This window comes from Monodelphis domestica, chromosome 3, assembly GCF_027887165.1.
Source record: "Monodelphis domestica isolate mMonDom1 chromosome 3, mMonDom1.pri, whole genome shotgun sequence".
Taxonomy (NCBI): domain Eukaryota; kingdom Metazoa; phylum Chordata; class Mammalia; order Didelphimorphia; family Didelphidae; genus Monodelphis; species Monodelphis domestica.
Window position 1 is genome coordinate 188,634,570 of NC_077229.1, and position 15,538 is coordinate 188,650,107.

Genomic DNA, 15,538 nt, shown 5'->3' on the forward strand with positions numbered 1-15,538 from the left:
CACTTAAATAAATGCTTGGTCTTTTAAACTTCAACACAAGAAATCAAATACAAAACATATACAAGGTCATGGCAACCTATGAATTTTTTATTTGTCATCAATATGAACACCCAGAAGGAATTATGAATTTGACATTTGAACTCAAAAAGATCAGTCTTCCTGACTCCAGACCTGGTATTCTATCCACTACACCCCCTCACTGTAACTACTAGATACCAAAGAAAGTGTACTAAACCATGTATACATTTTAATTGGGATTACTTTTGATTATTATATTCACAGATACATGGAGGTTTTCTTACAAAAGTGTCCCCGTGTTGGTTACTTTTGATTAAAAAGAAGTGTAAAACCTAAGAAATGAAGGGAGAGGCTAGTAGAACATTCATAAGGAGTCTGCAGTTCTAAGAGACTGGGAGTTCTTGTTTACATCTCAGAGATGTTACAGTTAAGTCTCAAGGTCAGAACAAAGAGGACCCAAGATAACTATATCAGAAATGTACAAATTTATTTTATCCTATATTTTGATATAAAGAAATGGTATTTGGGTAAATTCCATGAGTTTAAGTTATGTTTCTCTTTCTTTAGATCCTGAAGGCAAGTATTTTTTCTCACTCTTCTATTTAATTCTTACACTAGTTGGTAAAAAAACTTTGTATATAGTTAAATATTTATTAATGAATTTAGCTTTTGTTACCAGGAGAATATGTATTTCATTCTCCATCAATAATGATTTTATAAAACATTGCTATAGATTTTATAGCACAAACATAAATAAAACCTATTTAAATAGTTTCAGGTAATAAATTAGATATTTTGCCATAAAATGTCTTCATAAATTAGCAATATCTTTTTTTTTTAAAAACCCTTACCTTCTGTCTTGGAGTCAATACTGTGTATTGGCTCCAAGGCAGAAAAGTGGTAAGGGCTAGGCAATGGGGGTCAAGTGACTGGCCCAGGGTCACACAGCTAGGAAGTGGCTGAGGCCAAATTTGAACCTAGGACCTCCCGTTTCTAGGCCTGGTTCTCAATCCACTGAGCTACCCAGCTGCCCCCAACAATATCTTAATAGAACTTTAGTTTATCACTTACACAGAAGATTTCCCAGTACGAGGATCCTTAAATGTCGTTGTTTTTGTGTTATGATCCACAAAATACTTAAGACCTTCTCTAGTATATCTGATTTCCCAGCCTTCTGGAAGGGGACTTTCAGGCAATAAACTGAAAAATAAATTTATAAAAATAATCTAAATATGATTTTTGAACATCAAAAATATTCGGTGCTATTTCAGTATATTTCCAATGAACAGAGGACAGCTGAATATACTAAAAACTAAATATAGCATATTCTTACTTACCCTTGAGTTCTTGGGTCTTCCCACTGTGTTGTTTTGGTATTATGATTCACAAAGTAAACTCTGTCATTTGAATCTACTCTTTTTTCTAGAAAATAATAATTATTATAATAAGCATTTAAGTTGAGCCACATATTATATTATATAGAATAAGTATCTTTAGAAAGTATATGTTATCTTACCCCAGCCTGGTGGCAAAGGACCAAGAGGATCATTTTCTGCAGATAGCATCGAAGCCTGATTTAGAATAGAAAAAAGGAAAAAAAGTCCAACTATCTGAATGTGTTCTTTATTTAAAAAAGAATTTATAAATCATGAAACCTAGAAGTGCTATTTAAGCTTTTTAATTTCATAGTGCCTAAAATCTTTCAATATAAATAAGTATCTGGTCAGAGTAATGAAATTGAAAGCAAAGATTCCTATAAAAGTATATTATTTGTGGTGAAAATGATTGGCCAACTGAAGAAAATTCGAAAATTTTAATTTCCTTAATGGAAAGAAGTTATAATACTTGGGCATCAAATGCTACCAAAAGGTCCTTCTGGGAAAATAGAATGGAAAAGGGAGAAAGTAGGAAAAGGAAGATACTTGAAAAAATATTGTAATGTATAAAAGAAAAATAGGTAAAAGTCAAACCTTTAAATCACAATGTTATTCAAGACAATTAAATAACTACTTTAATGGACATTAATTAAAAGTATGAGATTACTGAAAGTAAGTTAATTCAAAGATTGTTTTTCTCCAATGTTTATATCTAAAATCACCATAACATTGAGGGGGTGGGGATGGGAGGAGCACTTGAGAACTCAGTGATTTAAAGTATGGGTTTGGAGAGTCAATGCAAAGAATCATAGCACTGCACATGCACACGCAGGTGCATGTGTACACACATACACACACACACAAATAGGAAATCTTAGCATTAAGTCGCTATGTTTAATATGAGACATTTTAATGAACTAAACCCCCCAAATATTAAGAAATACTCTAAATGAGAAGCTCCTCACTGGGAGAAAAAAAAGGTTCAATTCAGAAAAATAAAATTTAAAAGAATGAAACAAATCTACAATTATTGCTCTTGAAAATAAATTTCCTAATTATGTTATTTTATAGTTAAATACTTTGGCATTTAAATTTATATTTCATTATTTTTGAAAAATGTTTAACAATATACTAGATATAGTACTTTATAATAGATTGTCCTTTTCTGATACCCAAGGAATCTTGAGAATACTTTAACATCAAAAGTACTAAGTTATCTTTACAACATGGACCTTATCAGTAAGAAATTTCTCAAGTATGTACTTAAAATTGTGAAAAGCCATCTATGTATTATGCATATTTATATCTATATGTTACTAAAGGCACCAAAGACCCTCAATTATCCAACATGTTAACAGCCCTTATTGAACATCATAATAATTAAACAATATTAAAATGTGAATGTTCTGACTTAGGTATAACTCTTACATAATTTTCTCAAAACAGATTTATACCAGAAATTCAAAAGGTTTTCACCTTTAAGCTGAAATTTAACAATCAACTGCTTAGAAAATGGGAAAACTTTATAATTCCTATTTGGATAAGATTCAGGTTTGTTTATCCATGTAGGTACTTTCTCATATGTATATATGTGGAGTAGTTAAGATTAGTAACCAACCAGTAATGTTGAAATTACCCACCTTTTGTTCTCATAACTAGACAATTACAATTTCTGTTAAGCATGTAACATTTCTGTTCCCCCTTTCAATTGATTCCTCCTATGATTCACCCTCGGGGGGAAAAGAGAATTATGACCCAGAAGCATACCTCTTAGCTAACTAGAATAATTTGGTATGGAGTTCTAAGTTAAATGTATTGACTGGTAGAGTTGGGCTCAGAATCTAAATTTACACAGAAGAAAATTTATTTTATCTGCACACTGACCAATTCATATTGGAGACTCTGAATACAGATTATACACTGAAGAGTCAGACATTTTTGGATATATTACTGTTTCAAACTTGAAATTAAAAGCATAACATTCTTTAAAATGTCCACTATAATGAAATCTAACCAGTTTGCCAAAGTTAAAAATACTCAGACTTTCACAGAAATTTGACAGAATTATAGAAATGGAAGGAAATTCTCAAGACTAACTAGCCCAACTCAAAAAAGAATCCTTCTAACATCTGAAAAGCAAATAGCCAGGCTTTTTGGGAAAATTTCCATTGAGATAAAACCTAGTAGATCCCAAGGCAGTCCATTCCACTTCTGTGTGTATAACCTTTAATAATTATTAGAAAGTACTGTGTTAGGTTAAGCTTAAATTTGTGTTTTTGAAGCTTCCATAAAAACAGCTAGCATTTATATAATTCCTTAAGATTTCAAAGAATTATATAAATATTATTTTATCCTGACAAAAGTCTGGGAGGTAGGTACTATTATTTGCATTTTATAGATAAATAAACGTAGGGAGGCAAAGAGTAACTGATCTGCCCAGGGTCATGCTACTACTGTATAAAGTTGGATTTGAACTCAGATCTTTCTGACTCCAGGTTTAGTGCTCCATCCACTGCACAATCTGACTGGCTGGTTAAACATGATCCTCCTAGTTTTGCTACTTACAGGCCAAACATAACAAACTTAATTCTTTTTTCTCTTCATTAGGCAAAATAAGGCAGTTCCTTCAAATAATCTTTATATAACAAGAGCTTTCATCATCTTGGTTGCTTTTATTTTACATGCTCAAACGTATCAATGTCCTTCCTAAAATGAGGCCCTCAAAAGTGAACAAAAGAATCTAGGGCAGAGAATTAATAAGGCACAATCACTTCCCTAGTTAGTGGTGGCCATTATGGCTCTCTTAAGGCAATCTAAAACCAAATTACATTTCTGTTCTTGAAGTTTATTAAAACCTTCTGATTGTAGAGAAATTAGGAACTTTTAAAGGTTCTGTGAGTTTGGAAAGAAGAAGGGGACCATGATGTAGTTGATGTGCTGATAAAGACAAATAATTTCACAAAATACCCCATTAACAAGAGCAGTAAAAAGGCTAATCGGTTAATGCTGACACACAGGGGCCAAGAAGCTGCTCACTCAGTCCTCAGGTAAATACAAAAAAAAAAAAAGAATATGGACCTTAAATAAAAGGATAAATCCCAGTATTCAGAAAAATGCTTTGTTCTTTCAGGTGCAAAAAGGAGATAAAAGATACAGTTTACCTTAGATCACAAAAATCAGGACTGAAAGGAAATCAGATGACTTCAAGGAAAATGAATATGTGAATTTTTTAAAAAGAGAAGTGAATGGAGTTTATAAAACACAGGTCAGTAAGGCTAAATTTTATTCCTGGCAAAATTCTAGAGGGTATTGTTAAAAGGTAGTCAGTAAATATTCAGAAAAGAAAACAATGATGACAAAGAGCCATCAAGAAAATGTGGTGACAACATATCTCCTTAATTTTCTTATTTGGCAGGGTTACTCATCAGGTGAAAATGGAAAGTGCTAAGTAGCTAACCTAAATTTTGGCAAAACATTTAATAAAGCCTCACTTATTTTTCTTATGGAAAAAATGGAATATTATGGATTAGACATCCATGTTTCTCTTTAATGGAGATAATCATTAGTGCCAGTGTTGGTTCTTAGAACTCCAAGCCTCACAGAGGCTTTGCTATAAATAAAACCTTGTAAATAGTTTACAAAATCCATCTGATCCATAATTCTATTCAACTACAAATATGGGATTAGATTCCCCAGTTAATAAATGGTCTTTTTTCGGAGGAAGACATCCAACCTATCAATAACTATAGGAAAAAAATGCTCTAAATCACTAATAATTAGAAAAATGTCAATTAAAAGAACTCAAGTCACACTCATCCAAAATTGTTTAGAAAAAAAAGGAAATGACAAATACTGGAGAGCCTGTGGAAAAACAGGTGCATTAATGTACAACTGATAGAACAGTGAACTAGTTCTGGAAAGTGATCTGGAATTCTCCTTTAAAAATTATTTGGATGGGTCTAGCAATACTAAACTAGGCCTGTATACAAAGAGATCAAAGAGGAAAAGGACTCCTATGTATAAAAACATTAATTTTAAAAAAATATTTTGTGGCTGAACAAATTATGGTATAAGAATGTGAAAGAGTCCTACTGTGCTGTAAGAAATGATGAAAGGTTGGTTCAGAGAAATCTTACAAGATTTGTATGAACTAAGGCAGTGATCAGAAGCAGGGGAACAATTTAAAATAAGGGGAAAGAAAAGAGAATAAGTACTTTTGAAGTACCTGTTATGTGACAGGAATTATGCTCAGTGCTTTAGAAATCTCTCACTTGATTAACAGTAACAATATCAACAAACAACTTTAGATTTTGGAACAATGATCAATGCAATGACCAATCACTATTCCAGATGAATAATGCTAACCAATTTCAGATACTGAGGAGATGAACTTAAAAGTAGAGACTGAGAATTTATTTATTTTTTTAAAATGGCCAGTGAAAGACTTTGTTTTATTACTTCCAGCATTGTTGAAAATGTTCTTCTCTCTCAAGCCACATGAAGCTCTGATGAAACTACTGTTTCCTTTGTAGAGCTGAGATTTTGCTAGAGGAAATTACCATCTCAGAACATTATGTTTATTTACATGAAAATACACGTTAGGGTACTTAGTATTAAATGTTTTATTCAGAGGATGCCTTTATGTCCATTGGAATAACTTTAAAGTCTTTTCTAATTAAATACTATGGAACAAAAAAATTCTTGATTTTTTAATCAAGTTCCTATAAAGGAACTTTATGGAGAAACATACTAGAGAACAAGTATACAAAATACTGAGAATTGGCATTTCTGCAGGTTGAATAGTAATTGTTAAAAAACAATCAAAATGTCTTAATCCTGGAAGCCACAAGGACATTCTGATTTATAACCATTTATTTTATGTTTGTCCTTCAAAGTTTCATAAATGTTTTAAATTTTATGATATAATGCAAAATTCGTTAATTCCAGTTATCTGGAGAAAGTGAAGAAATTGCATTTGGTAGCAAATATCTGCTGAATTCCATTCATCTAAATTGATATTGAAAATGCACTGTCTTTCAAATTACGTTGTATTAGTTCTATTAAAATTCTTACACATAAAGGGAAATGTTTGGTATTGCAAATGGAAATATAAATAATTTATTGTTATATGTGATCAACAAATTTTAAAATGATAACTTTGTTAATCAATTTGTAATTCAAAAAAAGCTCTTTGTACTAGTCCAATTATCTCCATAAGCTCCTACAACTTGTATATCCTAGAAGCACTAAAATTACAACTAGTTTTATTTTTTAAGTGGAATTACTCAACCAATATAAAAAAAATTTACTAGAAGTGATTATAAAAAGAAGACTTTTTAGAATAGTTTTTAACCTAAAGAATATAATTACAATAAAATGTAATTGGATGTGTCTGTCACCTCATATAGCAGTTTTCCCTTCAACCAATGCTTGCAATGAACTGAGTTTTCTGGATAAATTAATTTTCTCCAAGGATAAAGCTTGTCCCTTCAAGTAATAAAACTTTAAAAGTTAAACATTTTGAGGAAAAGTTTTCTATTACATATTGCACATATTTTTTTGCTGTCTTAAACAGATAATTTGGAACATAATTCCAACCTTTTCTTGATGACTCAGGCTCATGATTATGAATATTAATTATTAATTTTCTGTAATTCAATGATACACGGGATTTTAAGATGTGTAGGACTGTCTGCCTCTACACTAAATGGTCCCAAATTCCTAGGCTTTTCTGGTTATTTCTTCTGTCTTCACTCTCTGCTGTCAGCTGTTACTTCTTACTGCAGGCTGCTGTTAGCAGTCCCTCCCCAAGTTTCCTTCGTAACCTAGAAAAAAAACTGAAGATATCTAGAGGAAACCAGATAACTGAGATTATTAAATGAGTACTCTTAATGGTAATCACAATATTTAAGCCAAAAGGCTTTTATATACATGGACTTTGTGAGTTAATCTTTTTCCAAATCAGAATCCTTTTACTTACTTCTGGGTTACAAGTCATAAGGCTGAAGCTGCTCTATTTCTAAATGCCAAATAATCTGACTTTACTGTATGATGATTTTCAGAATGATTTCCAGCCTTCAAAAATGACTGGCTTGGGGAGAAAAAATACATTTTTATTGAGGCAGAACCCTAAACATAAATACAAAAAATTAAAATGATTTACTTTTTAAAAACAGGTGAGTATTTTCCTTGCTTTCAGCAAACTTGATATATCAAATATGCCATCTAGTTGTAGAGAGAAGAGTATTCAACTTTGTGAAATGTTTATTTATTTTACAGGAGATTCCTTTCAATATTGAGTGCCCATTGTAGATTTTTAATTATCTGTATAAAATTCTACACGCATATAAACATGTATACACACAAATATGTACCAAACATCTCTTTAATTCCAATGTTTTCTCTTTCTTAATTTTTTTCTTATTTATTCTGTACATAGCCTGTGTTGTATATATTTGTAGCTGTCAGTTCCCCCTTTATATTATAAACTTCTTGAGGGCAGGGACCGCCTTTGGTCCTTTTATTGTATATGTCCTTAGCAAAGAGCCTGGCTCATAATAGGCACTTAATGTTTATTGGGTTGAATTGTGCATGTATGTGCCTATGTTTAGTATAACATCCACAAAAGAATCATTAAGCTTTGTATAAAAAATATCAAGTCTTAAACGTGAATTGTTAAGTAAAGCACTATTGTGAGTGGCCAGGTGGTCAAATTTTTTAAAAAATCTATTTCATAGAAACAGTCATTAAGAATTAATAACTAAATGTATAAATCAAAATTGGAAGAAAAAAACAAAATACCTTTTATACTCTGTTTCCAATAAGAAAAGAAACAAAACTGGTCCTGTCACAATTATAATTGTTTGGGGTATGTTCCTGATAATCTAATCAGATTAAAACCTCCATAATAACAAGAACAGCATTTATATAGCACTTAAAGGTCTGTAAGTGCTTTTACAAATATTAATCTCATTTGATCCTCACAAGTCTGGGAGGTGGGTACTATTTTACAGATGAGGAACCTGAAGCAGAAAGAGGCTAAATGACTTGCCCAGAGTCATAAAGCTGAAGTATTCTTGACTCCAAGTCAAACATCTATCCCATTATGACACCTATCTACTTCAGTATAGTACTTTGAAGCTGTGCCTTGGAAAATCTGAAACAAAAGTTAAATGGATTAAACCCATCTGAAAGACAACTAAGTCCAGATGTTTCTAAGAGGGGCTGCTGTGACAGCAACTACCTCTGTGTTCAGAATCTTCCCTCAGAATTCCTGGAGTCCTTTACATAAGACACCTCATTGAAAGATCAGCAACAACTGCAAAGCAGAGAGAAATTAAAGGAACTAATTACAGAAACAGTAATTTTGCTAATCAAGGATACATATGATAAGTGAATAAATTATGTCACACAATTCTATCTTCAACTAAATTTTGATAACATGAAGTTCTGAAAGTGATAAGAAAAATTCTTTGCTCAGATGATTCATACCAGTTTTTCCTTCAAATCACCATTTCTCAAAACAATTGCAAAAAACTAGAACGTACTAGCTTATTTATTATCTACACTTATACAAAAGTATACTTTCTTTTCTTCTGACAGGTATAGGTTCACAAATTTGAAGTTTAGAGTTCATCTAGTCCAACTGTGTTATTTTGTAGATCAGGAAACTGAGATTCAAAGACTAAGCAACACAGTCTGTAGAGCAAGAGTTTGTTTGAAGGCCTCTAATTCTAAATTGTGTCCTTCTTATTCCACCATCATGCCTCCCTACCTCCAGGTTCTTCAATGACGTACATATAGAGAGTACACTAATCCATTCATATAACTGCAAATTTGGGAGGAAACTGTTTATCAGTATTTTATTACTAAATTCTAAGCACACTTGTTCAAATTCATAAATTACTGGGAAATATGCTTTTGGACAGCCTTATATTTTAACCTGTATGTCATAGAGCAACTACTAAAGAAATAAAATATAATATAATTGAACAGAAAACTGAAAATGAACATTTAATAATCACATGAACTATCCTCTTCACACCTAAATGAGTTATACTTTAATTGCTTATTTTAAACATTAAAACCTAAATGAACTCTTAAATTGTGGTAAAATTATCTTTAAGTTAGTAATACATAGTGACTGGCCTAAGTGGAGAAGCTCATCATCACTAGGCCATTCATCTAGAGTTAAAATTATTTTAACCTACAACAACTCACATAGACCAACAACTGAGGTATGGAGCAGCTCTGATTTTTATCAGTGGAAGAAGTAGCCAAACCAAAAAAATGTCTAATCTTTTAAAAGACTGCAGTAACACAAATACAAAAAGAAAAACAAAACAAAACAAAAACAAAACCCTAACTTAATTAGTAAGGATATAGGAATTAATGTAAAAAAATAGAAAAAAGAAATAAGGAAATCTTTCATCTGAAAAAAATTAGACTTGGGAAAACTTACCAATTTTTTCTCCCTTGTCACTTTTTTCTTGCACTAAATTTATATTTTCTCTGGAAATGTTTCTCTACGTATATTTATGGTTCTTAGTGATAGTTGCTTCTGGTTAATGTCTACTTCCTATAGTATTTATTATTCATTCAGACATTCATTCATACAAATATATGTTAAATGCTTGATATATAAAACTTGACATATGGAAAGGCAAATTTATAAGTGATTTAGTTTAATTCAAATAAAACAATTATTAAACATCTCCAATATATAGACATTTCTATTAAAAAACTAGCAAGAGGTGAAAATGAAAATTTAGCCAAATTTTCACTTTCCCATGGTGCAACATTATTGTTTCAGAGTAAGTAAAGCATCGTCAGAGATATTTTTGTTTTATTTGTTGCTAGAGTATTACAGAATTCCAAATAGAGCATGAATTCAAATATTCCAGGGCTCAAATATTTTTCTTTCAAATATAGTTAAGGTAAAAATCTTATTCATTCAGAGTTTATGATAACTCTGTGATAACCTAACATTGAACTTTGCATTATTTATGGGGAAAAAATTGTTAAGGAGATAGCCTAAATAAAGTTTCAAAAAGCATATTTAGCCCAAAGAATAAAAGCAAGCTATTTTGGGGTCTATGGGCATTGACAATAAATGGATGCTAATTACATTTGACTTATCGAGTCATCCAAAAAGGTGAGGAAAACTTCTATTTAGAAAGCAAATGTTTATTTAATGTCTTTAACACAATTTTAAAATTGGAACTGATCTTAGAAACCATCCACAATCTTCCTCACTTGCAGATGACAATACTGAGGCTTAGAAGTTAACCTACATTTCTTTTAAAATATTATACAATTCAGGCTTTTTATTCATTATTTCTAACCTTTACTAACTGATAACTATAAACATAATAAAAGACATCAATCTGTAACTTTGGTATAAGTTCTGTTCATAACACCTGGCACTGTGGAAAGAATGATGGACCTGAAGTCAGGAAACTTGATTTGAATACTATCCCAGACTGTGATTAGTTGCCTGTGATCACATATAAGGTGCTAAGCCTTCTCAGATCCTCAGATTCTTCATCTGAAAAATGGAGATAATAAATCTGAACCATCTAACTCACCAGATTATTATAAGGAAAGTATGTAGCAAAAATTATAATTATATAAATGTGCTTTATTTTAATTATTATTAATAACCATGGCTAGAAACAGAAAATTTTTATGCACACTGCCAATGTTAAGAATGTTCTGTTCAAATCACTAGTCAAATGAGGAATGTAAGAGCTGATTTTCCCCTTTATCTCATATGTAGAATGGAAAGGAAACCAGCTAAGAATAAATAGATAGGGGCAGCTAGGCGGCTCAGTGGATACAAAGTCAGGCCTATAGATGGGAGGTCTTGGGTTCAAATTTGGCCTCAGACACTTCCTAGCTGTGTGAACCTAAACAAGTCACTTTACCCCCACTACCTAGTCTTGCTCTTTTATCTTGAAACCAATACTTAATACAGGTTCTAAGAAAGATAAGGGTTAAAAACCAAATCTACCCAATCACCAGAAAAGAAGCACTTCCCATCATTCTTTGTTGCCTTCTTCCTATGGATGCTCTGTTCCCCATAACTTTCAGGTTTTCAGCGTTTTTGTGTTGCCTAAAAGTACTGAATTTTTGCCCTGCAACTCACACATCTATAGTACAACCTGGCCCAAGGGCACCTTCCTTCTCTGTTTGGAAAGGGTAGAGAATTTGTCCTAGACTTTCTATTTAGGAAGCAGATAGAGGGCAGCCTTTACAGTTCCTTTTCTACCAGGCTATGTTCCTCTGGATTACACAGACCTGTGTGGGGATACTCTCCCCCCCCTACCTCCAGCTTACTTCATGATTCTTTTTATGTCTTGTCTTTCCAATACAAGGAGCTCAAAGTAGGAGCTCCTTGATGGTAGGTTCTTCATAAATGCTTCCTGCTTAACTTAGTACTCCGTCACAACTCCTGGTCTTATGATGAAGCAGATTTCATCTAGATAAGAGAAGGCTATCAGAAAGAGTGGTCTGAAATCAAACTGAGATGTGACTGGATGCTTGTTTCTTCTCATTATTTTTCGGGTTGGGGGGCGGGGCACGTTTTCCCCATGCTTGGAATGCACTCCCTCATAAACTCCATGTTTGAGAATCTTTGGATTCCTTCAACACTCAGTTCAAATGCAGCCTTCTAAATGAGACCTGTTCTGATGTTCCCCAGATGCTAGTGCCTCTCCACCTTCATTACCTAGAAAGCAGTTACATTCTAACTACATTAAGTGGCCCAGCAAGGAAATATGTTAGATGCTGAATCTAGCAAGAAAATCAGAATTCAAATCCTACCAAAGACATACTAGCTATGGGATCCTGGACTAGTAACTCTCTCAGACTCAGTTTGCTCATCTGTAAAAGAGAGATAACATCACCAACCTCACAGAGCTGTTAAGATCAAACAAGAGAACATATATAAAGTGTTTTGCAAATCTTAAAATGTTATATAAATGTCAACATTTTTTATTCTGACTATATTCCATATATTTATGTACATGTACATTATGTATGTACCTAATAGAATACAACACAACTTTACCCAGTCTTAAAGACAAAAATAGATATTTGCTTTCTAAATAGAAGGTAACCTGACTTTATTTTTGTCTTTGAAGACCCAACAGATAGCACAATGCCTGGTATATATAAGATGCTTAATAAATGGTTACTGAATGATTAATGAGATAATCTAAATTGGAATTTTATGTAGTATGTGACAGAGATGGGTACAAGGGAACCTTCTGTTGAACCTGAAAGGAAGAGAGGATCATAGTTTGTGCTGGAAGGCATTTAAGAAAAGACATCTGATCCAAGCCCTCCCTCACCCCAAGTGATTGTACAAAAAGAATAAATGATCACACAGAGCCAGATTTCAAATTCTCTCTTCAGATTCAGTGTTGGTCATCTAATGTCCTATTGCTTTAAGTCTAATTACTTATATAATAAAGTCAAGGAGGAAAAAAGGCAATTTTCTTTTGATGAAACCCAATCCTTTCTACAAGAAGCTTTGCCCCAAATCCTTTAATGTTAATGTTTCCTCAGCAGTTTGCCTTCAGCTTTTTTGTACCTGGCTGTTTGTATACTGTCTCCTTTATTAGACTTGTGAGCTCCTGGTCCAGAGAAAGGACTGGAGTTTTGGGGCCTTTCTTTGTATCCTCAGTACTCAAATGTGCCTGGCACATTAGCAGAGGTTGAATAAATAGTTGCTGAATGAATTTCTCAAGACAACAGGCCACTGTATTGTGTTGTGAGCTTGAGGCCCTTTAATCTCTTAATAAATGGGTCCAACTTTTGTGAATTAACAGACCTGCTCTAATAGTAAACTAAGTAACTTGAGACTGAGACTCCAATTGTTTGATACACCAAAAAGTATTAAGCGTTTACTGTGTGCCAGGCAATGTGCTAGGTACTGAGAATATTAGTAAAAAGAATGAAACAGTACCTACATGGAAAGAGCTTACTTAATCACATTAATTCCCCTGTAAGTTAAAGCCAGCCCTCTGACACCGAGCCACCAGATCTCCCTCTTCAAAACAACTTCTTTCTCCCCCATCTTATAAATTGACCTATCAATTAATGCTTTTCCCCAAACTGGGTCTTGTAGTTCTTCTATTCACTTCCCAGATACAGGCTATCCTGTTTTCTTTGTTTTCCTGGGTTTCAGCTGCCAGAAGTCACAGAATCACAGATCTGAAAGTGACCTTAAAATTATCCAAATAAATCCCTGTCTTTTACAGATTAATGAGTCAAACAATTAAACTTGTGTTAAGTGCCTAATATGTATGTACCAGGCAACAGAGAAACAAAAATCAAAGTAAAATAGGACTTGCCTTCAAAAGATTACATTCTAACAGAGAAGACAATTTGTATACATATAGATTACAAATATATAACACAAACCCGTTAAAAGGTAACCTTGAGGGACATGATACTACACTTCAGGAAACCAAGAAAGGCCAACACAGTGCTATGTAACTGCAAAAGTGCTATTTAAGCTAAGAAGGAAATCAGGGATTATAAGAATTGAAGATGAGGAACAAGAGCATTCTAGGCATGGGGGAAAGTCAGCCCAAAGTCATGGAGTCAGACTGATATGTTGTGCATGATGAACAGCAAGAAGAGCACTAGGGCAAGATGGCAGAGTTCATGGAAAGGAGTAATATGTAAAAAAGGTGGAAAGATAGGACAGGTCTAGGTCATGAAGTACTTTAAATACAAAACTGAAGAGTTACATTTAATCTTCAAGGTATTAAGAAGTTGCTAGAATTTGCTGAGTATGAAGATGATCATGGTCAAACATGTACTTTAGGAAAATTGCTTTGGTAACTGGGGAGTTGGGGTAGATTGAGGTGAGGAGAGAATTGAAGCAAGGAGATCAATTATAGGAGGCTACTGCAAGAGTCCAGTCAAGAGATAAAAAGAAGTGAACAGGGCTGCTGGTCATGTAAGTACAGTGAAAAGTACTGATAACAGATATGTAAAGAGTCTTGTCCAAAACTATACAATAAATTAGGGGTAAAAAAGGGATAAGACTGAGTTAATGATGTTTTATCAAAATGCCTGACATTTCTATAGAACTTTTAAAAGTTTTATAAACTGTTTTACACATATTTTCTCAACTGAGCCTCATATTAAGACAGTGAAGTAGGTGCATTAGGTATTATTAATCTTTACTTTATAGACAAGAAAATTAAGGCTTAGGAGAATTAAAAGTAGCTCATGAGTAAAATATCAGAGGTAGATTTCAAACTCAAGACCTTCCTAATTCAAAGTTCAGTATTACAACCATTCTCAGTACACTATCTCTCATAAACCATGATACCAGTGACTCACTTAGTAGCATTGGTTTCAGATCTCTGTATTTTCCTAGGTCACTAATGAAAATGAAACAAGACCTAAGCCTGGAAAAACTCTCTCTAACTCCTGTCTATCTAGGCCCCAATAGACAAGGTGTTGTCTGTGAGGACCTAGAACGGGTATCAGAAAGCTAGGTTGTCAACATGAATAAAGAAAACAAAAATTTAAAAAGTAAACAGAGCCAAAGATAGCAGAACTTTATGGGGCTTTGCAAAAGTTACAGAGAAAATATAATTTTTGGTTGTTTATTATTTAGGTAGATTGTTGAAGGATTTATCTAAGATTACCTTCTTTCTTTTGTCTGTTTATTTGATCATTTGTTCTTGAGGCTTATTAAGTTTTAAATAAATGCTCCTTTAAAGTGTGTTAGATTAACTGTTACAAATATTGAAATATCAAAGCTTATGCATGTAGTACCATTTTTCTTCACTTGATGCTCATGTAACATGGTCAGCTATTTACACATTAATAATGGAGGGAATATTTACTCATACTAATATTATAAGAAAGAGTTCCACTGTATTTTATGGAGTATAGCAATAATTTTCTAAATGATATTCTTTTGAACTTAAGGTTAACATACCTATGACAATGCATTATTATCATTTTTAGGGGGAAAAAATGCCCTCACCATGAAAAAAACAAAAAAAAAAACAAAAAAAAAACAACAAACCATTTTCTTAGGACAGATACAAGATAAAAGAACTGGTTTTACAACAAAGAAATAATCCAAACACCCAGGCAATGAGCAAAACTTG

The 15,538-nt window shown here is 32.8% G+C and overlaps 1 protein-coding gene across 10 annotated transcripts in view; it reads right to left on the reverse strand.

The window, feature by feature from the left end:
- WWP1 (WW domain containing E3 ubiquitin protein ligase 1) overlaps positions 1-15,538 on the reverse strand; it is a 176,164-nt gene that overhangs the window by 47,714 nt on the left and 112,912 nt on the right. For all 10 annotated transcript variants that reach the window (XM_056823349.1, XM_007488064.3, XM_007488066.3 and 7 more), the window contains 3 exons: positions 1,535-1,589; positions 1,356-1,440; positions 1,090-1,218 (listed from right to left, as the gene is read on the reverse strand). In XM_056823349.1, the coding sequence (XP_056679327.1) occupies positions 1,090-1,218; positions 1,356-1,440; positions 1,535-1,589 (269 nt within the window). The remainder of the gene's footprint in view (positions 1-1,089; positions 1,219-1,355; positions 1,441-1,534; positions 1,590-15,538) is intronic.